At 47.9% G+C, this 24,490-nt stretch overlaps 1 protein-coding gene across 2 annotated transcripts in view; it reads left to right on the forward strand.

Annotated features, from left to right (window-relative positions):
- Positions 1–24,490, forward strand: part of EHD3 (EH domain containing 3) — a 67,276-nt gene extending 42,786 nt beyond the window's left edge. For both annotated transcript variants that reach the window (XM_075339054.1, XM_075339055.1), the window contains 3 exons: positions 12,237–12,649; positions 20,388–20,552; positions 21,420–24,490. In XM_075339054.1, the coding sequence (XP_075195169.1) occupies positions 12,237–12,649; positions 20,388–20,552; positions 21,420–21,947 (1,106 nt within the window). In that variant the 3' untranslated portion in view covers positions 21,948–24,490. The remainder of the gene's footprint in view (positions 1–12,236; positions 12,650–20,387; positions 20,553–21,419) is intronic.

Below are 24,490 nucleotides of genomic sequence, written 5' to 3' on the forward strand. Positions count from 1 at the left end.
AACGGCATCGCTAATGCGGCCGGATGTGCGTCACGAATTCCGTGACCCCAACGACTCCGCATTAGCGATGTCGCAGCGTGTAAAGCCCGCTTTAGACACAAACAAGGGAACGTGGAGCATAGAGCAACCGTGTCCATTTATTTGTTTTGGTGCAAATGTATTAGTGCCCAGTATGTGGTTAAGTAAAACCCCTGCGGCTCACAATGATAAAATAGTCGTCTATCACTGTGATTGACGCAGCATCGGACGCCATCATTGTCACACCACGCCACTCCAAAGTTGCATTTATGGAGCGTCATGGAGAGGACGGCCGGGACACGTTGTGCATCTGTGACGCCCTGGCAAAACCAGGTAGTCACACATTAGGCCCCCGCATCACACCTTCCCTCACTAGGAAACACACAGCCAACCAGAAACCTTAGTCCCCCTCCCCCCCTCAGGGCATGACAGGCACACCAGTGGGCGGAACCAGGCGGTTAGGGAACACCCACCTAGGGGTCTAGACAGCCCGGGGCGGGAAAACAAACAGATTAAGTTGTAGTTCAAGTGGAGAGGAGTGAAGGCTGGGGCTAGGTGTAGCTCCAGCAGAGGAGAAGTCCAAGTTGAACGGTGCCAGGGTCGGAGCCCTGGTACCTTGGCTAGGCAAGACAGTAGTCTCCATCAGCAGGAGACGGGAAGACAGCTCGGTGGACCGGAGCAGGGTTGGAGCCCGCCGGTACCGACACCGGAGACACGACCGGAAGCCGTGCACAGAGGGGGTACTCGGACCCTGAAGCCAGGATCGGAACCAACGGCCTAGCTAATCAACCTATTGAAGGCAGGATTATAAGTCCTGTCCCAACCGAAGTCCCAAAAGCAGACAACCACCCACAGAGAGGGATAGGGCAACCGCCAGGGCCTGTAGATCCCACGGGTCAGCGTCAGACGGGCACGGCTCCTTAGGCACACAGAAAGCCAGGAGCAGACTCCCGTGTTCCATACCGGGAAGTCCAAACACACAACCACAACTAGTGCAGAGGAGAAGATGGCGACCATCAGCCCGGGTGGGGGACCAGAGTACAACCGGCCATGGCGGCCGGCCACCAGCACCTTGGTTTACCAAAGGACTCGTGTGATTCTTTTACTCATGAGTAACCAAACATCCCCTGCTACGTCCGGGCGCGCCGGCCCCTGCCATCGCCATACCCTGCACAGAGACACTGGGTCCCGGGGCAACCATCCCTACCCACGGAGGGGTTAACATCGGCTGCCATTACATCTCTCCCGGGTATCCATCAACAGCAGCGGTGGTGACCCACTTCACCACACACCATGGGTGGCGTCACGAACCGAATACGGTCAAGGCCGTACAACTACGTCCCCCTTTTCATTCAGCGTGTCCGCGTGACCCCCAGGTCTGGAGGATCCCTCGAGCCATGCAGCGGGTCCGGATCCAAGCAGCGCCGGCTGCTGGCACGGGGGGCGGCACACATCCGTTTTGTTTTTTTTTCTCGCACCCATTGACTTATATTGGCGAGTCTCGCACGATTTCGGCATCCACTCGCTGCATGCTGCGACTGTTTTTTTTCTCTCTTCCAGAATCTGGATGAGACAAAAACTGACCATGTGCTCCAACTCATAGACTAACATAGGTCCGCGTGCCATGCGAGATATTCCCTCATATACGCTCGTGTGAGCGAGGCCCGAGGAGCACATTCAGCTTTAATGATCGTAACGAGACACATTAGATGACATTATAGAAATCCTTTGTTGCCAACCTGAAAATTAGAAATCCTTTAGTGCACTTTTATGAAGTAATAATGCTCTGAATTGAGTGCACCTTTATCAATTAATAATGCCGACAGTGTTCCCCAAAAAGTAATATCTTATTGAATGCCTCACAAAAGTAATGTCGCTCCATGTTTGCCTGTTTAAAAGTAAAAAATATATACTCCCCTAACCAGTGGTGGACACACACCAAAAAGGGCCCCTGTGCAAGAACAATATAGGGGCCCTTTGCAGTCAATGCACAATTCTACCTGCTTTGGAGGCAGAAATGAGCCCTTTCCTCTTGAGCCCCTGCATTGCTGCACCAATAATATATCCAACTCTGCTAAGACAAGTGTGTCCTGCCTACAGTCAGGCATGGTGGTGGATGGTCATGGTTTGGGGCTGCACTCATCAAAATGCACAATTCCACGTGCTTTGGAGGCAGAAATGAGCCCCTTTCCTCTTGAGCCCCTGCATTGCTGCACCAATGATATATCCAACTCTGCTAAGACAAGTGTGTCCTGCCTACAGTCAGGCATGGTGGTGGATGGTCATGGTTTGGGGCTGCACTCATCAAAATGCACAATTCCACGTGCTTTGGAGACAGAAATAGCCCCCCCCTGACCTCTTTGGCCCCTGTGCGCCTACACCAATGAGGTTTCTGCCCCTGCCGCTAACCTATAGGTTCCTAATAAGTTCCCAACCAAGTCGTCTTCTGTTAGGCCCCCTTCACATGTCAGGGATTCCGGTAAGTATGACGTCCGTTTTCATACGTACTGGAGTCCCAGACACACATAGATTCATTAAAATCAATTGATCTGCGCACACATTAGTATGTTGACTGTCTGAATAACAGGCTCAGATTCAGCTCCACTACCATTCCTGGCCACAAGAGGGAGCTTCAAAACAGCCCCCACACAGCGACATTCACAACAGACCCCCATGTATTGAATGACCACTAAATAATTGTGTAGACCCCTTTTTCCTATCATAACCAGCTATTTGTGGTCTCGGGAGCCCAATCCGCTGATCATTGTGATGGCGTCTGTTGTGAGAATCTGACATAAGCCGGAGACATCCTTTCTGTAATATTCTAGAAAGACCCGGTGATTCCTGTGACCTCCAAATCTATCACATTCCATCTATAGTGATAAGTCACCCATTGCACAGTCTGAGCTGTTTACACGCATTTTCTAGGAATTTGCTCCAATTTTTTTTTTTTTTTTTACCAAAGGGTCACTGGTGTAAGGAGCGTGCACAGGAATGTCTTCCTGACAATAATACCGGCTCCACGTAGGATGTCATTCCCTGCAGAACACACTTCCTATATGTGATAAATTTGATGTATTGAGCCCTGTTCTGATTCCCCTCCGCTGGGTTAATTGGGTCAGGAGACGAGCGCTGCTGGGGAGGAAGCTGCACCCGGTGACTGCGCACAATGTATGGAAAAGTGGCCTAATCCTGCCCCAACAGTGCGAGTGTCAGTGATAATCCTGCCCTGTCCTGCTGTAAATCCAGCGCTCTGCGTATCCTATTATTACAATAATGGCGAGATTCATTCACCTCTGACCCAATGTAATACAGCAAAAGAGCTCCCCGTGTATACAGCCAACTCCTGACAGAGAGGACTGCGTATATCCAAAAGTACTGAGCAAGCAATAAATATGTATAAAACTGCTATAATACTGCCCCATATATACAAGTATATACAGTACCTACTATAATACTACGTACAAGGATACAACTACTATAATACTGTCCCCTATATACAAGAATATAACTACTATAATACTGCCCCTATATACAAGAATATAATTACTATAATACTGTCCCTATGTACAAGAATATAACTACTACTAGAAGGTGGCCCGATTCTACGCATCGGGTATTCTAGAATTTACGTATTGTGTAGTTCATGTATGATTTTTGTTATATATATAGATGTTGTTGTGTGTAGTTACCAAGTGTTTGTGTAGGGCGCTGTACATGTTCTGAGTGTCGCGGGGGGTGAGAGCGGTGTTGTATGTGTGTTGCGTGTGTTGCGTTGTTTGTGGAGCGCTGTGTGTCTGTAGCGTTGTGTGTGTGTGTGTGTTGTGCGGTTTGTGTGGGTGTGGTGTGTTTTGGGGGGAGGTATGTTTTGAGCAATGTGTGTGTTGTGCAGTATGTGCGTATATTTGTGTGTGCAGCGTTGTCTGTGTGTGTGGGTGTCTGTGTAGGGCGTTGTTTGTGATTCCTAGTGTGTGTGTGTTGTGCAGTGCGCGTGTGTGTGTGTGTTGGGGGGAGGTGTGCACCTCCCATCGTGCTCCATCCCCCATGCTGCGCACCCCCATCGTGCTGCATCCCCCATGCTGCGCACTCCCAAACGTGCTCCATCCGCCATGCTGCGCACTCCCAAACGTGCTCCATCCGCCATACTGCGCACTCCCCATCGTGCTGCATCCCCCATGCTGCGCACTCCCAAACGTGCTCCATCCGCCATACTGCGCACTCCCCATCGTGCACCATCCGGCATGCTGCGCACTCCCAAACATGCTCCATCCGTCATGCTGCGCACTCCCAAACGTGGTCCATCCGCCATGCTGCGCACTCCCAAACGTGCTCCATCCGCCATGCTGCGCACTCCCAAACGTGCTCCATCCGCCATACTGCGCACTCCCCATCGTGCTGCATCCCCCATGCTGCGCACTCCCAAACGTGCTCCATCCGCCATACTGCGCACTCCCCATCGTGCACCATCCGGCATGCTGCGCACTCCCAAACATGCTCCATCCGTCATGCTGCGCACTCCCAAACGTGCTCCATCCGTCATGCTGCGCACTCCCAAACGTGCTCCATCCGCCATGCTGCGCACTCCCAAACGTGCTCCATCCGCCATGCTGCGCACCCCCCATCATGCTCCATCCGCTTAGGAGTGCGCAGCATGCCGGATGGTGCACGTTTGGGAGTGCGCAGTATGGCGGATGGAGCACGTTTGGGAGTGCGCAGCATGGCGGATGGAGCACGTTTGGGAGTGCGCAGCATGGCGGATGGACCACGTTTGGGAGTGCGCAGCATGGCGGATGGACCACGTTTGGGAGTGCGCAGCATGGCGGATGGACCACGTTTGGGAGTGCGCAGCATGGGGGATGCAGCACGATGGGGAGTGCGCAGTATGGCGGATGGAGCACGTTTGCTCAGCCTCTCTCCTTCCAGCCTCCCTCAGCATCAGCCCCCCCCTCCCAGCCTTCCCCAAGATCAGCCTCTCTGCTCCCAGCCTCCTCCAGCACGCCGTGCTCCTCTGCCGACACTCACCCACACCCGATCGCATCCACTCACCCACACAACCGATCGCATCCACTCACCCACACAACCGATCGCATCCACTCACACACACAACCGATCGCATCCACTCACACACACAACCGATCGCATCCACTCACACACACCCCCGATCGCATACACTCACACACACACCCGATCGCATACACTCACACACACCCGATCGCATACACTCACACACACACCCGATCGCATACACTCACACACACACCCGATCGCATACACTCACACACACACCCGATCGCATACACTCACACACACACCCGATCGCATCCACTCACACACACACCCGATCGCATACACTCACACACACACCCGATCGCATACACTCACACACACCCCCGATCGCATACACTCACACACACCCGATCGCATACACTCACACACACCCGATCGCATACACTCACACACACAGACACTGACGATATTGCACATACGCGCTGATACTCACAACATCCGGGGATATCACATGCTTCTGGCCATGTGATCCTCCGGCAGGTCCTGGAAGCTCACAGCACAATATCGCCGCCGAGAAGCAAGCGATATCCCAGGATGTTGTGAGTATGTGGATGCGATGTGATGTGTGAGGTGTGAGTGAGTGTGATCTGATTTGTGTGTGTGTGTGTGTGCTGTTATGTTATGTATGTTCCGCAGCTGCAGGACCTTGATGTGTGGATGCGATGTGATGTGTGTGTGATGTGTGTGTGAGAGTGAGTGTGAGCCGGTGTACACTGGTAACTATGATACACATCGGGTAACTAAGGGACCTTAGTTACCCGATGTGTATAATGGTTACCAGCTTTCACGGCCTCCGTTAAGATCCCAGCATCGCAAGGTTATGTGTGGCGCTGCCGGGATCCTGACGGAGCCGGTGTAGAAGCAAGCGATATCCCAGCATGTTGTGATGTGTGTGGATGTGATGTGTGAGAGTGAGTGTGAGAGTGAGTGTGATCTGATGTGTGTGTACTCACCTGGGAATCGGAGCCCCGTGTCAGTTGGGCCACAGCGAGCGTGCATTGCGTGAGGGGGGCGGGGCCTGCAGAGAGCCGGGGCGAGAGGCCAATCCGTGTGGGGGGGCGGGGCCATGGCGAGCCCAGCGGCCAATCGGCTTTGTGTCACCGTAAGGACACAATTTCGGAGCATGACAGACAGACAGACAGATAGACAGACAGACAGACAGACAGACAGACAGAATAAGGCAATTATATATATAGATAATACTGCCCCTATATACAAGAATATAGCTACTATAATACTGCCCCTATGTACAAGAATATAACTACTATAATACTGCCCCTATGTACAAGAATATAACTACTATAATACTGCCCCTATATACAAGAATATAACTACTATAACACTGCCCCTATGTACAAGAATATAACTACTATAATACTGCCCCTATATACAAGAATATAACTACTATAATACTCCTCCTATGTACAAGAATATAACTACTATAATACTGCCCCTATGTACAAGAATATAACTACTATAATACTGCCCCCTATGTACAAGAATATAACTACTATAATACTGCCCCTATGTACAAGAATATAACTACTATAATACTATCCCCTATATACAAGAATATAACTACTATAATACTCCTCCTATGTACAAGAATATAACTACTATAATACTGCCCCTATGTACAAGAATATAACTACTATAATACTGCCCCCTATGTACAAGAATATAACTACTATAATACTGCCCCTATGTACAAGAATATAACTACTATAATACTATCCCCTATATACAAGAATATAACTACTATAATACTGCCCCTATATACAAGAATATAACTACTATAATACTGCCCCCTATGTACAAGAATATAACTACTATAATACTATCCCCTATATACAAGAATATAACTACTATAATACTGCTCCTATATACAAGAATATAACTACTATAATACTGCCCCCTATGTACAAGAATATAACTACTATAATACTATCCCCTATATACAAGAATATAACTACTATAATACTGCTCCTATATACAAGAATATAACTACTATAATACTGCCCCCTATATACAAGACTATAACTACGGTATATTCTGCTCTTCCTGACATAGCCTTCCTCTGTAGTCTGATAGCAGATCTATATCCAGTGTATAGCAGGCCGTGCTCGCTATGTAGGGAGAGTGGAAAACACCTTGCGATCCCATTATTCACACTTTCCATGTCGGGAACAAAGCGCTCTAAGCAGAATATGGAGACCCCTGAGGAAGTGCCTGGAGCTCATGCGTTTCTGGTGTTGACTCTTGTAGTGAGCGCTCGCTGATGGTATCTTCCTGTGATCCCCCTGTGAGCAATCACATCCACTAATGCCGTAATCCCAGACACAAATAAACGTCCTCACAACAATACGGCTTCCGCCATCAGGAGAACATTACTAAAGCTGCTCAGAAAAGGCTGAATAATAAAAGTGAGGATTTTTTTTTCAACTAAATTTGCACAATATTTTCTGGAAGCCATGAAATGACTTTTTGTGTGTGTGGTGCCTGGAATATGCACCGCCATATGCTTTCCCATGACGCGCAGCGTTGTCTTCTCTCTCCTTTTTTTTTTCTCTTTGGACTATATGGTCTAAGGAAAAATGTAACATGTGCACAGCCTGCTGCATAGAACAGCATAGAGGGAGACGGGCGACTGCATTAACCCTCAGTGTCAGCCATAAGATCCCCATAACACTGACAGATGGAGGAGCCGCATAAGTCTCCATCTGTCGCTATGATGGGGATCCTTTGTCTGTCACTGTTATGGGGATCGTTTGAATAAGGATCCCATAATCGTGACAGTCAGAGGATCCTCATAATAGTGTCAGTGACCGGATCCCCATAATACTGACAAATGATCCCCATAGTAGTGTCATCCATAGAATCCCCATAACAGTGGCAGACAGGGACTCTCATAGCAGTGTCAGCCATAGGATCCTCATAATAGTGGCAGACGGGGGCTCTCATAGCAGTATCAGCCATAGGATCCCCATAACAGTGGCAGACAGGGACTCTCATAGCAGTATCAGCCATAGGATCCCCATAACAGATACAGACGGGGAACCTCATATCAGTGTCACCCATAGGATCCCCATAACAGTGGCAGACGGGGACCCTCATAGCAGTGTCAGCCATAGGATCCCCATAACAGTGGCAGACGGGGACCCTCATAGCAGTGTCAGCCATAGGATCCTCATAATAGTCGCAGACGGGGACCCTCATAGCAGTGTCAGCCATAGGATCCTCATAATAGTCGCAGACGGGGGACTCTCATAGCAGTATCAGCCATAGGATCCCCATAACAGATACAGACGGGGAACCTCATATCAGTGTCACCCATAGGATCCCCATAACAGTGGCAGACGGGGACCCTCATAGCAGTGTCAGCCATGGCCTAAATATGAATGAAATAGAATACAATTAAGTATTTACCACAGAACCTCCATATTGGTGACAATCAAAGGATCCCCATAACGGTGTTAGAAATGAGATCACCATAAAACTGCTGCCAAAGTATAGAACAGTGACCGCGTATTTACTCTTATAACAATGATCGGCACCAGATCTCCGTAGCAGTTTCAATAGGATCCAAGTTTCACCCATAGGATACTTGGCCATTGGATCCCCCATAACAATGGCAGCAAGATGACTCCAAATACAGCGGCAGCCACAAGGCCCCATAACCGTGCCCAGTACAGTGTGTAAAGCGCTGCTGACTATGAGGGCGATATATTCGTGAGCACAATCATACATAGTGTATAGAGCAGGTCACAGCGCCGGGCTTTATCTGCACTTTGTGTAGACTTTCTCATTCTTCGGGAGCGTCGTTTATAGATCTTTATTTTCATTCAAAAGAACTTTAAAAAAAAAAAAAAACAATTTGGCTTTCCACCAACTAAACACTAAAGTTATCACATTCCTAATTCCTGCTGATGAAGCGCACAGGAAACCTACTGTGTGTCCTCGGCACCGGCCCAAAACCCTCAGGGCCAACACACTTACTGGGATCTGTCATGTTAACACATGGGCTCTGTGCTTGTAAATATCCCTGGAAACCATCAGCAAGGGTGAAGGAATTGTAACCGATCGTATGGAGTGCTGGATAAATGAATGGAATAACAAACTTTTATTATCTCCTCCAACTAGCCACAACGCGCGTTTCGATAGACAGAGCTATCTTCATCAGGTAAAAAAAACCATCAGCAAGCAGGCAAACTACTGATAAGAGCCTCTTTATGGCTTTTTTTCCCTGTATTCTTAGCTAGATAACACATGACCATGCAACTAGTCTACCTAACATATTAATGTCTACAGTAACCAGCTACCCTCTCACATCCTTCAAATGTCTGGATTTGTCCAAAGGAGAGGAGAGTGAAGTCAACATTGATAGTCCGCAGGGATTGCATAACATAACAATGTCACGCAATCCCCAGGAGAGCCAGTGCCGACACAGCTGGAAAAGCGACGTCACTTCTGGAACAAAATCAGCACCGCTGGAACAGCACCGTCACCGTTGGAACAGCGACGGCATTGGAGGTGAGTATAGAAGTTATTATTTTGTTGGGGGGCAGGGGGGGGACCTAGGAGTTATCCGAGCTGTGTACAACCCCTTTAAGAACAACAAGACCAACACAAATACACAGCAAGACATTATAAGATGCATAATAAGAATAAAAGATCCATCAACAGCAGCTTGTTGATGGTTTCCAGGTAGCAAAAGTCCCAGAATTAATTTTAAGCAATATTTATCTCTAATCTTCACAACAATATTTTTTTTTTTTTTTTTTTTTTTAAAGAAATGACTTTAAACCTTGACAACCCAGAAACATTTATTTATTTGCGCTTTTGTTGCCATAACTTGTTTATTTTTCCACTGCCATAACTGGCTTGTTTTTTGAGGGGCGAGTTGTAGTTGTGAATGACCCCATTCACTTTACCATACAGTGCACTGAAAATGGGAAAACAATTCTAAGTGTGGCGAAATGCACTATTGAAGTATATAAGGAGTACGCGGTTCTCCTCAACCTGTGGCTCCAGATTTATACCATAGCAGGGCACAACTCCAAACATTCAGCCAATGTCATTAAGAGCTATAAGAGCTATCTTTGGTGTAAACAAGAACTTGGAGTCCTGGAGGTGATGATCTGGCCCCCGCAGGAGCCCAGAGGTGGTGATCCGGCCCCTGGGAAGCCCAGAGGTGGTGATCCGGCCCTTGGGGAGCCCAGAGGTGGTGATCCGGCCCCTGGGGAGCCCAGAGGTGGTGATCCGGCCCCTGGGGAGCCCAGAGGTGGTGATCCGGCCCCTGGGGAGCCCAGAGGTGGTGATCCGGCCCCTGGGGAGCCCAGAGGTGGTGATCCGGCCCCTGGGGAGCCCAGAGGTGGTGATCCGGCCTCCACGTAGCCTTGAGATTTTGATCCGGCCCCCATACAGCCCTAAGGTGATGATCCATCCCAAGAAAGCCCTAAGGAAGTGATCCGGTGCCCGCAGAGCCGTGAAGTGATGATCCAGCCCTCGCAGAGCCCTGAGGTGATGATCCGGCCTCCGTAGAGCTGTGAGGTGATGATCCGGCCCCGGCAGAGCTGTGAGGTGATGATCCGGCCCCTGCAGAGCTCTGAGGTGATGATCTGGCCCCTGCAGAGCTGTGAGGTGATGATCCGGCCCCTGCAGAGCTGTGAGGTGATGATCCGGCCCCTGCAGAGCTGTGAGGTGATGATCTGGCCCCCGCAGAGCTGTGAGGTGATGATCTGGCCCCCGCAGAGCTGTGAGGTGATGATCTGGCCCCCGCAGAGCTGTGAGGTGATGATCCGGCCCCCGCAGAGCTGTGAGGTGATGATCTGGCCCCCGCAGAGCTGTGAGGTGATTATCCAGCCCCCACTGAGCCTTGAGGTTTTGATCCAGCCCCCACACAGCCCTGAGGTGATGATCCAGCCCAAGAAAGCCCTGAGGTGATGATCTGGCACACACAGAGCACTGAGATGATCTGGCCACCTGAGAGCCCTGAGGTGATGATCTGGCCCCCGCAGAGCTGTGAGGTGATTAACCGGTCCCCGCAGAGCCCTGAAGTGATGATCTAGCCCCTGCAGAGCTTTGAGGTGATGATCCAGCCCCTGCAGAGCCCTGAAGTGATGATCCGCCCCCCACAGAGCCCTGAGGTGATGATCCGGCCCCCGCAGAGCCTTGATCTCACATTTATCTCTTCTGTCAGGGGGTCACATGTAGAGACAGTAGGATTTGCACAAGCCTCATACACAGAAGATCTGAGGTCAGGTCTTTAAGGTGTTTGGAACAACCTCCTGCCGAAACTGTTTGCAATTTACCAAGAAGAAATGATGAAGGCAAAGGGCGGTCACCAAATAATTAGATTTCTCTTTTGTTGCTTGCTAAAAATAAATTAACACTTTTTTTATTTTTTTAAAACTTTTTTTTACTTTGCAGCAGTTCTTTTTTTTTTTACTCCTTTCATAAAGCTTTGCACAGAACCGTATATTGTGAGAATACAAGATCCATCAACAGCTGCTTGTTGATGGCTTCCATGTAGCAAAAGGCTCAGAATTACTTAACCAGAATTTATCTCTTACCCTCCATAACAATAATAATCAAATGAAAAAAATAAAAAATAAAAAAATAATATATATTAATGTAGGAAGAGGGTCTCTTTAAAGGGAATCCGTCAGCAAGATTTCACACCCCAAGCTATTTGTGCAAAGGCAGCTCTGTCAAGGACAAATCCAGCAATACCTTTACGCGGCTGTTTTGATCCTTCATTGCTGAGAAATCAGCTTTTGAATTGATATGCAAATGAGGCTGAAGCACTATGGTGGATCTGAAGCCTCCGTCACTCCAGCTCTATACCCCGCCCAGTGTTGCTGCCACCTGCTTGACTGACGGCTCTTTTGCCTGAAGTCACACAGCATAGAGGCTTTCAGTCAAACAGGAATAGAGCTGGAGTGACAGAGGCTTCAGATCTACAAATAGCTCTTCAGCTTCATTTGCATATCTGTTCAATCAGATTTCTCAGAAACGGAGGAATGGACTAATCCCGTAAGGGTACTGCTCCATTTGTCAATATAAATAGTTTGGGCAGAAAGATTCCCTTTAAGAGATGACCTCACAATCCTTCTTGTATAACGGTATAATTTATACCCTTGTCCTTCCAGGTTATGATTTTGCCGCAGTGTTGGAATGGTTTGCCGAAAGAGTCGACCGCATTATTCTGCTTTTCGACGCCCACAAGCTGGACATCTCCGACGAGTTCTCAGAAGTGATCAAAGCCCTGAAGAACCACGAGGACAAAATGCGCGTGGTCCTCAACAAGGCGGATCAGATCGAGACCCAGCAGCTGATGAGGGTTTACGGCGCCCTCATGTGGTCCTTGGGGAAAATTGTCAACACTCCGGAGGTGATCAGGGTCTACATCGGGTCTTTCTGGTCGCACCCGCTGCTCATTCCTGACAACCGCAAACTGTTCGAGGCAGAGGAGCAGGATCTGTTCAGAGACATTCAGAGTCTTCCACGGAACGCAGCGCTTAGAAAGCTTAACGACCTGATCAAACGAGCACGACTGGCAAAGGTGAGGTTTAATTATACTCTCTTTATACTTAAGCGGGCTTTACACGCTATGATTTCGCTACAGCGATCTCGTTGGGGTCACGGATTTTGTGACGCACATCCGGCCGCTGTAGCGATCTCGTTGTGTGTGACTCCTAGGAGCGATTTTGGATCGTTGCAAAAACGTCCAAAATCGCTCCTCGTTGACATGGGGGTCCGCTGCCAGTTATCGCTGCTGTCGCAGTGGCGAAGTTGTTCCTCGTTCCTGCGGCAGTGCACATCGCTACATGTGACGCCGCAGGAACGAGGAACATCTCCTTACCTGTCTCCGGCCACAATGCGGAAGGAAGGAGATGGGCGGGATGTTACGTCCCGCTCATCTCCGCCCCTCCGCTTTCATTGGGTGGCCGCTTAGTGACGTCGCTGTGACGCCAAACGGACCGCCCCCTTAGAAAGGAGGCGGTACGCCGGTCACAGCGACGTCGCTATGCAGGTAAGTATGTGTGACGGGGTGCCAGATTTTGTGCACGACGGGCAGCGATATGCCCGTTTCGCACAAACGATGGGGGTGGGTCGCATGCTAGCGATATCGGGCCGGATATCGCAGCATGTAAAGCCACCCTTAGACTCTAGTCACATCCAAAGCTGTAGTCAAAAACTTGGACTGCGTAAAAGAAGGAACTCGTAACTCCAAGATCAGACTACACTGGGTTAGTTTGTAGTCTGTAACTATGGAGACACAAAGCTCATTATGAGAGCAGTATACACAAAAGGATAACAGCTTTATGAACCTTTCACCAAATGTTTCATGATGAACTGGGCTAACAATATAGTAGTAGCTGCAGAGCGAAATAAAACTTTATTTTTTTATTTTGCCTATCCGTTTTGGAGATATTCACAGTTAGCTTTTGTAAATTTCAAGAGGGTGTTTTCAGATAGTTTTCACTGGGGGCATGTACTTCTTCTCCCTGTATGATGCTGGCCATAAATAGGCAGCAACACAGCAGAAAAAAAAAATCGCCCCCACGATAGCTCAGGCTTCTCAGTATAAGAGATAGAAGACTATAGTTGTGATCTCCTGGTTTAACCTCCTGCATGATTAGACAATGTTGGGCATAGTACTATGATAACGTCCCTGTCACAGAATGGGCAGTACATCTGAATTTAGTTTCGTCATGTTACAAACCCTTCTATCAGATGTCCTCCTCCCATAGCACTGTCCGTGACCTCCCTCCCGACTGCTTGTCTGGAAATGAGTGACACTTATGTCTGTTGTGCTCACAGCATCTTGTAATTCCTCTGCAACTAAAGCAGAGCTGGGTGTCACTAACACACAGGAGCAGCTTATTTTGATCTCACTGCAGAGCTATTACAAGTTGCCTGTGGATCAATAGACATAAATGTGACTCCTCTCCATAGCAGCAGTGCAGAAGAGTTGACATTGTTATGTATGGAGAAGAGCTAATAGAAGGGTTTGTAATGTGACACAATTAAACGCCGCTGCACTTTCTAATCATGCAGGAGGTTAGACCAGGAGATCCGAGCTGTATCATAATATCTCACACCCTGAGAGAACTGCTCTAATCTATGGTGGGGGCATGGTCTTGTTCTGCTGTGTTGCTGCCTGCTGATGGTTGGTCAACTCATACAGGGAGAAGAAATACATGCCCCCGGTGAAAACTATCTGATAACAACCACTTGGACATACCAAAAGTTAACTGTCATGGTAATCAGGGAGAGCATAGGACCAGGGCTGCTAGACTGGCCCTCAGACTATAGGGACCCTAGCTATTCCTTATCTCAGAGTTATCTTTGAAGGTGACATTGTCTGAGCCGCCTCCCTGACCCTGTTCTTCACCAGCCCTGATCTTATACCTCATCCTCCAGGGGAGAACCAGGACAGGAATGTTATAAAACCAATAGAAATTCACAATCAAGGGAAACCAACACTCAGCACGCTCACACAAACGTATAAAACAATAAGAGGTAAGGAGGAAAATGGGACGAGAAAATTCCACAACAGCTCCAAGCACCACGCAATAAAAACACCAGCAGGACTGGGACACAATATCACACAGATCAACACAAGAATAAACTATAGTCGGCATGGGAAGACAGATGCTACCATCTTAAAAAGGCAGGGAGTAACTGTGATAGGTTTCCAACATTTGATCACATAGTTAACTCTCGCTAGCCTGACCATTAATGAGCATACAACGCCTGTGGCTGTGTCTGGTATATCACCCCTGACTTATTTACTTGCATGGGTGTCCGCTACAACACAAGGCACGGGCATAGGCTAGAGTGAAGGGTTAATGCCAATCCCATTGTTCTCCTTTTGAGAAAGTGCCTTTCTTTGTGTTTGGAGCTTCGTCTTTTAATAGTAACAGACAGGAGCTGCTCTATATTAACGCTGCAGTTTGTGCACTCGGAGCGGAGTCCATTCAGATGTAATTGATGTCTGGTATTTCCTGCTCCTGTCCTGGATTTCTGACCTCATCACGGGGTTAAAAAGTCAGAGGAAATAGCACGATGGTTTTCTTGTGTGAAGGATGGAATAGTACATTGCTAATAAACCCAAAATGTAATCCTAATGGCGGCAGAAGACGTATCTTATCTGTGTCCTGGAAATAGAACAACCGAACCTCACTGGTGGTGGAAGATCAGACATATATATTAATGGTCTTTGTACTGTGGAGCCCCCCTATAACAGCAGACTGCATGTGTAATCTGGACCCCCCCTATAATAGCAGTCTGGATGTGTGGTCTGGAGCCCCCTATAACAGCAGTCTGGATGTGTGGTCTGGAGCCCCCTATAACAGCAGTCTGGATGTGTAGTCTGGAACCCCCCTATAACAGCAGTCTGGATGTGTGGTCTGGAGCCCCCTATAACAGCAGTCTGGATGTGTAGTCTGGAGCCCCTCCTATAACAGCAGTCTGGATGTGTAGTCTGGAGCCCCCCTATAACAGGAGTCTGGATGTGTAGTCTGGAGCCCCCTATAACAGCAGTCTGGATGTGTAGTCTGGAGCCCCCTATAACAGCAGTCTGGATGTGTGGTCTGGAGCCCCCTATAATAGCAGTCTGGATGTGTAGTCTGGAGCCCCCTATAACAGCAGTCTGGATGTGTGGTCTGGAGCCCCCTATAATAGCAGTCTGGATGTGTAGTCTGGAGCCCCCTATAACAGCAGTCTGGATGTGTAGTCTAGAGCCCCCTATAACAGCAGTTTGGATGTGTAATCTGGAGCCCCCTATAACAGCAGTCTGGATGTGTAGTCTGGAGCCCCCTATAACAGCAGTCTGGATGTGTAGTCTGGAGCCCCCCTATAACAGCAGTCTGGATGTGTAGTCTGGAGCCCCCTATAACAGCAGTCTGGATGTGTGGTCTGGAGCCCCCCTATAACAGCAGTCTGGATGTGTAGTCTAGAGCCCCCTATAACAGCAGTCTGGATGTGTAGTCTGGAGCCCCACTATAACAGCAGTCTGGATGTGTAGTCTAGAGCCCCCCTATAACAGCAGTCTGCATGTGTAATCTGGAGCCCCCTATAACAGCAGTCTGGATGTGTAGTCTGGACCTCCCCTATAATAGCAGTCTGGATGTGTAGTCTGGAGCCCCCCTATAACAGCAGTCTGGATGTGAAGTCTAGAGCCCCCTATAACAGCAGTCTGGATGTGTAATCTGGAGCCCCCCTATAACAGCAGTCTGGATGTGTAATCTGGAGCCCCCTATAACAGCAGTCTGGATGTGTAATCTGGAGCCCCCCTATAACAGCAGTCTGGATGTGTAATCTGGAGCCCCCTATAACAGCAGTTTGGATGTGTAATCTGGAGCCCCCCTATAACAGCAGTCTGGATGTGTAATCTGGAGCCCCCTATAACAGCAGTCTGGATGTGTAATCTGGAGCCCCCTATAACAGCAGTCTGGATGTGTAATCTGGAGCCCCCCTATAACAGCAGTCTGGATGTGTAATCTGGAGCCCCCCTATAACAGCAGTCTGGATGTGTAATCTGGAGCCCCCCTATAACAGCAGTTTGGATGTGTAGTCTGGAGCCCCCTATAACAGCAGTCTGGATGTGTAGTCTGGAGCCCCCCTATAACAGCAGTCTGGATGTGTGGTGTGGAGCCCCCTATAACAGCAGCCTGGATGTGTAGTCTGGAGCCCCCCTATAACAGCAGTTTGGATGTGTAATCTGGAGCCCCCTATAACAGCAGTCTGGATGTGTAGTCTTGAGCCCCCTATAACAGCAGTCTGGATGTGTAGTCTTGAGCCCCCTATAACAGCAGTCTGGATGTGTGGTCTGGAGCCCCCCTATAACAGCAGTCTGGATGTGCAGTCTGGAGCCCCCTATAACAGCAGTCTGGATGTGCAGTCTGGAGCCCCCTATAACAGCAGTCTGGATGTGTAGTCTGGAGCCCCCCTATAACAGCAGTCTGGTTGTGTAGTCTGGAGCCCCCTATAACAGCAGTCTGGATGTGCAGTCTGGAGCCGCCTATAACAGCAGTCTGGATGTGTAGTCTGGAGCCCCCTATAACAGCAGTCTGGATGTGTAGTCTTGAGCCCCCTATAACAGCAGTTTGGATGTGTAGTCTGGAGCCCCCTATAACAGCAGTCTGGATGTGTAGTCTGGAGCCCCCCTATAACAGCAGTCTGGATGTGTAGTCTTGAGCCCCCTATAACAGCAGTCTGGATGTGTGGTGTGGAGCCCCCTATAACAGCAGCCTGGATGTGTAGTCTGGAGCCCCCCTATAACAGCAGTTTGGATGTGTAATCTGGAGCCCCCTATAACAGCAGTCTGGATGTGTAGTCTTGAGCCCCCTATAACAGCAGTCTGGATGTGTAGTCTAGAGCCCCCTATAACAGCAGTCTGGATGTGTAGTCTTGAGCCCCCTATAACAGCAGTCTGGATGTGTAGTCTGGAGCCCCCTATAACAGCAGTCTGGATGTGTAGTCTGGAGCCCCACTATAACAGCAGTCTGGATGTGTAGTCTAGAGCCCCCCTATAACAGCAGTCTAGATGTGTAATCTGGAGCCCCCTATAACAGCAGTCTGGATGTGTAGTCTGGACCTCCCCTATAATAGCAGTCTGGATGTGTAGTCTGGAGCCCCCCTATAACAGCAGTCTGGATGTGAAGTCTAGAGCCCCCTATAACAGCAGTCTGGATGTGTAATCTGGAGCCCCCCTATAACAGCAGTCTGGATGTGTAATCTGGAGCCCCCTATAACAGCAGTCTGGATGTGTAATCTGGAGCCCCCCTATAACAGCAGTCTGGATGTGTAATCTGGAGCCCCCTATAACAGCAGTTTGGATGTGTAATCTGGAGCCCCCCTATAACAGCAGTCTGGATGTGTAATCTGGAGCCCCCTATAACAGCAGTCTGGATGTGTAATCTGGAGCCCCCTATAACAGCAGTCTGGATGTGTAATCTGGAGCCCCCCTATAACAGCAGTCTGGATGTGTAATCTGGAGCCCCCCTATAACAGCAGTCTGGATGTGTAATCTGGAGCCCCCCTATAACAGCAGTTTGGATGTGTAGTCTGGAGCCCCCTATAACAGCAGTCTGGATGTGTAGTCTGGAGCCCCCCTATAACAGCAGTCTGGATGTGTGGTGTGGAGCCCCCTATAACAGCAGCCTGGATGTGTAGTCTGGAGCCCCCCTATAACAGCAGTTTGGATGTGTAATCTGGAGCCCCCTATAACAGCAGTCTGGATGTGTAGTCTTGAGCCCCCTATAACAGCAGTCTGGATGTGTAGTCTTGAGCCCCCTATAACAGCAGTCTGGATGTGTGGTCTGGAGCCCCCCTATAACAGCAGTCTGGATGTGCAGTCTGGAGCCCCCTATAACAGCAGTCTGGATGTGCAGTCTGGAGCCCCCTATAACAGCAGTCTGGATGTGTAGTCTGGAGCCCCCCTATAACAGCAGTCTGGTTGTGTAGTCTGGAGCCCCCTATAACAGCAGTCTGGATGTGCAGTCTGGAGCCGCCTATAACAGCAGTCTGGATGTGTAGTCTGGAGCCCCCTATAACAGCAGTCTGGATGTGTAGTCTTGAGCCCCCTATAACAGCAGTTTGGATGTGTAGTCTGGAGCCCCCTATAACAGCAGTCTGGATGTGTAGTCTGGAGCCCCCCTATAACAGCAGTCTGGATGTGTAGTCTTGAGCCCCCTATAACAGCAGTCTGGATGTGTGGTGTGGAGCCCCCTATAACAGCAGCCTGGATGTGTAGTCTGGAGCCCCCCTATAACAGCAGTTTGGATGTGTAATCTGGAGCCCCCTATAACAGCAGTCTGGATGTGTAGTCTTGAGCCCCCTATAACAGCAGTCTGGATGTGTAGTCTAGAGCCCCCTATAACAGCAGTCTGGATGTGTAGTCTTGAGCCCCCTATAACAGCAGTCTGGATGTGTAGTCTGGAGCCCCCTATAACAGCAGTCTGGATGTGTAGTCTGGAGCCCCCTATAACAGCAGTCTGGATGTGTGGTGTGGAGCCCCCTATAACAGCAGCCTGGATGTGTAGTCTAGAGCCCCCCTATAACAGCAGTTTGGATGTGTAATCTGGAGCCCCCTATAACAGCAGTCTGGATGTGTAGTCTGGAGCCCCCCTATAATAGCAGTCTGGATGTGTAATCTGGAGCCCCCTATAACAGCAGTCTGGATGTGTAGTCTGGAGCCCCATATAACAGCAGTCTGGATGTGTAGTCTGGAGCCCCCCTATAACAGCAGTCTGGATGTGTAATCCAGAGCCCCCTATAACAGCAGTCTGGGTGTGTAGTCTGGAGCCCTCCTATAACAGCAGTCTGGATGTGTAGTCTGGAGCCCCCCTATAACAGCAGTCTGGATGTGTGGTCTGGAGCCCCCTATAATAGCAGTCTGGATGTGTAGTCTGGAGCCCCCTATAACAGCAGTCTGGATGTGTAGTCTGGAGCCCCCTATAACAGCAGTCTGGATGTGTAGTCTGGAGCCCCATATAACAGCAGTCTGGATGTGTAATCTGAAGCCCCCTATAACAGCAGTCTGGATGTGTAGTCTGGAGCCCCATATAACAGCAGTCTGGATGTGTAGTCTGGAGCCCCCCTATAACAGCAGTCTGGATGTGTAATCCAGAGCCCCCTATAACAGCAGTCTGGATGTGTAGTCTGGAGCCCCCTATAACAGCAGTCTGGATGTGTAATCTGAAGCCCCCTATAACAGCAGTCTGGATGTGTAGTCTGGAGCCCCATATAACAGCAGTCTGGATGTGTAGTCTGGAGCCCCCCTATAACAGCAGTCTGGATGTGTAATCCAGAGCCCCCTATAACAGCAGTCTGGGTGTGTAGTCTGGAGCCCTCCTATAACAGCAGTCTGGATGTGTAGTCTGGAGCCCCCCTATAACAGCAGTCTGGATGTGTGGTCTGGAGCCCCCTATAATAGCAGTCTGGATGTGTAGTCTGGAGCCCCCTATAACAGCAGTCTGGATGTGTAGTCTGGAGCCCCCTATAACAGCAGTCTGGATGTGTAGTCTGGAGCCCCCCTATAACAGCAGTCCGTATGTGTAGTCTGGAGCCCCTCCTGTAACAGCAGTCTGGATGTGTGGTCTGGAGCCCCCCTATAACAGCAGTCTGGATGTGCAGTCTGGAGCCCCCTATAACAGCAGTCTAGTTGATGACTAGGTGCTCTAGACTCTCAAGTGCCCAATAACCTGACTTTTTGCAGTGAGATCTAAGTTACTATGATAATTACACATATCATGTGATACAAGCTTGATCTTCTCGTTTTTTACCCTCAGGTCCACGCATACATAATCAGTTCCTTGAAGAAGGAGATGCCATCTGTCTTTGGAAAGGACAATAAGAAGAAAGAGTTAATCGGAACCTTAGGGGAGATTTATGGTCGAATTGAACGAGAACATCAGATCTCTCCGGGAGACTTCCCCAACCTTAAGAAGATGCAGGTACAGTCGGCCACCCTGCCTGGCCATCCAGACATCTACAGGATCACCCCAATAATCCAATACTGATAGACCTGGAGAATAGAGGGATGGCCTACTAGAAAGCTGATGACTTGGGTTTAGTTCACTGATTAGTTCCACATGGGTTTGCCTATACTCCTTTGTATCTTAGGAAAGTTGGGATAGCTTGGGCTCCTATAGTGATCTGTTAAGCTAGCGGGCCAAGAGCCTGACTGACAATGATCACTTTCAAACCCAACCACTGATGAAATCCCTCTACGTGTGGTCAAGTCCAACCCTGGGCTCCAGGGATATTACCCAAATGGCCACTCTTGAGTTGTACTCTACGGGTTGTTGAGGCTCATGATGCCCCCAACACCACCACATAAGGTCTAAGTTATCCATCTCCTTACTGGTCTTTAGAAAAAGAACTTCCATCCCGTCCATGATCTTCACCTCTTTATTATTTGAGTCACTTCTGCACCTTCTTACCCTAAGCGTTCGGCCATAATTCTGCCATACTTTGGCGTTCCTTATCTCAACCTCTTATCCTTTCTTGGCTCTCCCTTGTCTACACATTATTATCTATTATTTGACTGATAACCTGGGTCATATGTGAAGGCTCCATAATTGGTTGGGCTATGGCTTGCAAACTAGCTACCTAGAGGTGGCACTAGTGAGTCAATTTTTCTCCAAAAGGAAAATTAGGACCTCTGAGATTGTTGTCTCTTCAAAAGCCCATTGATCTGAAATATTGAGTTGTAAAGTGAAGAATAAATTGGGTTTCTTTTTTTTTTTTAATTCATTTCTATTATTATTTATTTTTTTTTCTTGAAAGTTTTACATTTTTTCTGTATTTTTCTTACATAGGATCTCTTACAATCCCAAGATTTTAACAAATTCCAACCCCTGAAGAACAAGCTTCTGGAGACTGTAGATGAGATGCTGGCTCATGACATTGCCCACTTAATGATTCTGGTTAGGCAAGAGGAAACTCAAAAACCAGTCCAGATGGTGAAAGGAGGTGCCTTTGAGGGTACCCAGAATGGTCCTTTCGGACACGGTTACGGAGAAGGGGCAGGAGAAGGTATTGACGATGCAGACTGGGTAGTGGCCAGAGATAAACCCATGTATGACGAGATCTTCTACACCTTGTCTCCCATCAATGGCAAAGTCACCGGTGCCAATGCCAAGAAGGAGATGGTCAAGTCCAAGCTGCCTAATACTGTTCTTGGAAAGATCTGGAAGCTTGCCGACATAGATAAAGATGGCTTGCTGGACGATGAGGAGTTTGCCTTAGCCAACCACCTAATTAAGGTGAAATTAGAAGGCCACGAGCTTCCAAATGACCTGCCTTGCCATCTAATTCCACCCTCCAAGAGGAAGATGATCGAGTAAAGCTGGGGAACATTGTAAGCACTGGCGAGCCAAGAAGTAACGGAGTTTTCTTCAAGTTGATACGATTAATGTGAAGTGAGCCCGCTGAGGCATTTTGATTTAACATGATATAACCTATCAAGATGCTGATTGAGCTTTTATTAACCGTTAACAAGAAGCTAATCCTCGTTCCTTTGTGCTGACCTTTACTTACTGAAGACAAAAAAAAAATCCAAAAATAAAGGGAAGAGAGACCCTGAGGATGTAACGTGCTCTCGAATCTGTGTTGCGTTGTATCGTGCTTCCTCTATTCTCTTTGCTTTCCAGATACCTCATTGTATTGTTCTCCAACCTTGTTTTATGCAAATCGTTTTTAGTTGTTGTTATGTTTTGTATGAGTCTGTTTTACTGATTGTGATGCTTCATAGTGAGCTCTTTTTAAGAACATCTCATCTGTTGACTCCTCAAGCCCAGAGGGATTAGAGTTTATCATTGCGTCTTCACCAGACATGTCCTACAAAATTATTGATTCATCATGTACAGACCTAACAGATGGTTCTTGTTCATTGTAGACCTACTTTGGTCTTGGGTTAGAGGTGGCGTGAATGAAGACACCTTTTGGTGGTTATAGGTGATTTCTGTTCATTGTAGATCTTCTTCAGTCTTGGGATGGAGGGGCAATAATGGAGAACTTCTTAATGGTTCCTGTCCATTGTAGGTTTACTTTGTTCTTGGGTCAGATGGAGCAATAGTGGAGAATCTTTTTGATGGTTTCTGTCCATTGTAGACCTTCTTCAGTCTTGGGTTGGAGGGACAATAATGGAGAACTTTTTAATGGTTCCTGTCCATTGTAGATCTACTTTAGTCTTGGGTCAGATGGAGCAATAGTGGAGAACCTTTTGATGGTTTATGTTCATTGTAGATCTTCTTCAGTCTTGGGTTGTAGGGGCAATAATGGAGAACTTCTTAATGGTTCCTGTCCATTGTAGGTTTACTTTGTTCTTGGGTCAGATGGAGCAATAGTGGAGAATCTTTTTGATGGTTTCTGTCCATTGTAGACCTTCTTCAGTCTTGGGTTGGAGGGACAATAATGGAGAACTTTTTAATGGTTCCAGTCCATTGTAGATCTACTTTAGTCTTGGGTCAGATGGAGCAATAGTGGAGAACCTTTTGATGGTTTATGTTCATTGTAGATCTTCTTCAGTCTTAAGTTGGAGGAGGCAATAGTGGACGACCTTTTTGATGTTTTTTATCCTCGGTTTTGGGTCAGAGAGGGTAACAGAGAGAAAATTTCTGATATTTTTGAATCTTTAGGGTATGGCTACTTAACTGAAAGCCTGGTGCCCAACATCATTTGACTTTGACCCATTGTTAGAGGAGTCCAGTTTCTGTTGACTTTGCCAAAAAAATTGCATGTTGAAGGAAATTGGGCAAGAAAGTTGTGAATCATAACCCTTCATGACTACACCTTGTAGGGACCTTGACAAGTGTTCTATGGCTGGTCCAATTCTGTATCCGCTTATGGTAATAACTGAGTAGCCCTCACATCAACCCTTTAAGATATAGTATTGATGTTCGTGTAGTAAGAAGGCAAAACGTTAGAAGACAGATACTTTAAGATGTCTTACCAGATTTTATTAGAGGACCATGAATATGGAGGTGAATTGATATGCAGTAGATGCACCACTTTTAGGTTTTATGTTGTTAGACTCTTCGAAGACCCCTACTGAATTAGTTAGTGGCATTCCCAAGACATAAGGTAGACCACAATGTCCCCCCACCCGTCCGAGTGCTTCTTACTCGTGGTGGCTAATTTCTTTGAATTGTCCATTGGAAATTCGATGTGCCAGATCTCTCTTTTCCCTGACATCATCTGTTAGGGGTCAGTTGGGAGACCCCCATACACATTAGACAGTCAGTTGATCCCATTGATATCTATGCATCCCACCGGCGTCAATTGTGTATGGGGTGAGAACAGATAACATGCTTTGAGACTAAGTATTAAAATAGATTAAAAGAAATAGTTCTTAGGGCAAGGAACCCGAATGTCGATCTGCTGAGCGTATAACTTATGTTTTAGATATAAGCTTCAACCTCTCGGTTCTGTGCGTTTTCCCGCAAGTCCTGTTATATCCATCACCATTTCCATTCCGAGCACAAATTTGCTTTTACTTACAATTATTACATATTTATAATCGATTTGTCACATTTTCGGAATTTTGCAACCCCCAAAATAGCAAGCCTGTGTCGGCTATTGCATGTCATCCCTATACAAATGAATACAGACGGGCTGCAATACCAGACACAACCATAGAGGGGAGGGGGTGCTATTTCTGGGAAATTTTAAAAAAAAATATAAATATAAATATATATATTATTATTATTTTATTTTTTATTTCTCATCCTGGAGAATGCCTTTAGGATCTCTTGCCTATTGAACTTGTACCCATGCTGATACGTAAATGAACCTTCTTGTGCACAGTGAATACTCTACTGCTTTAAAGGGGGATACGTCTTTATACGCAGTTTGGGTACCGTAAAAATAAATGATAAATAAAAATGTG

Source organism: Anomaloglossus baeobatrachus, chromosome 3 (assembly GCF_048569485.1).
Source record: "Anomaloglossus baeobatrachus isolate aAnoBae1 chromosome 3, aAnoBae1.hap1, whole genome shotgun sequence".
Lineage (NCBI taxonomy): Eukaryota > Metazoa > Chordata > Amphibia > Anura > Aromobatidae > Anomaloglossus > Anomaloglossus baeobatrachus.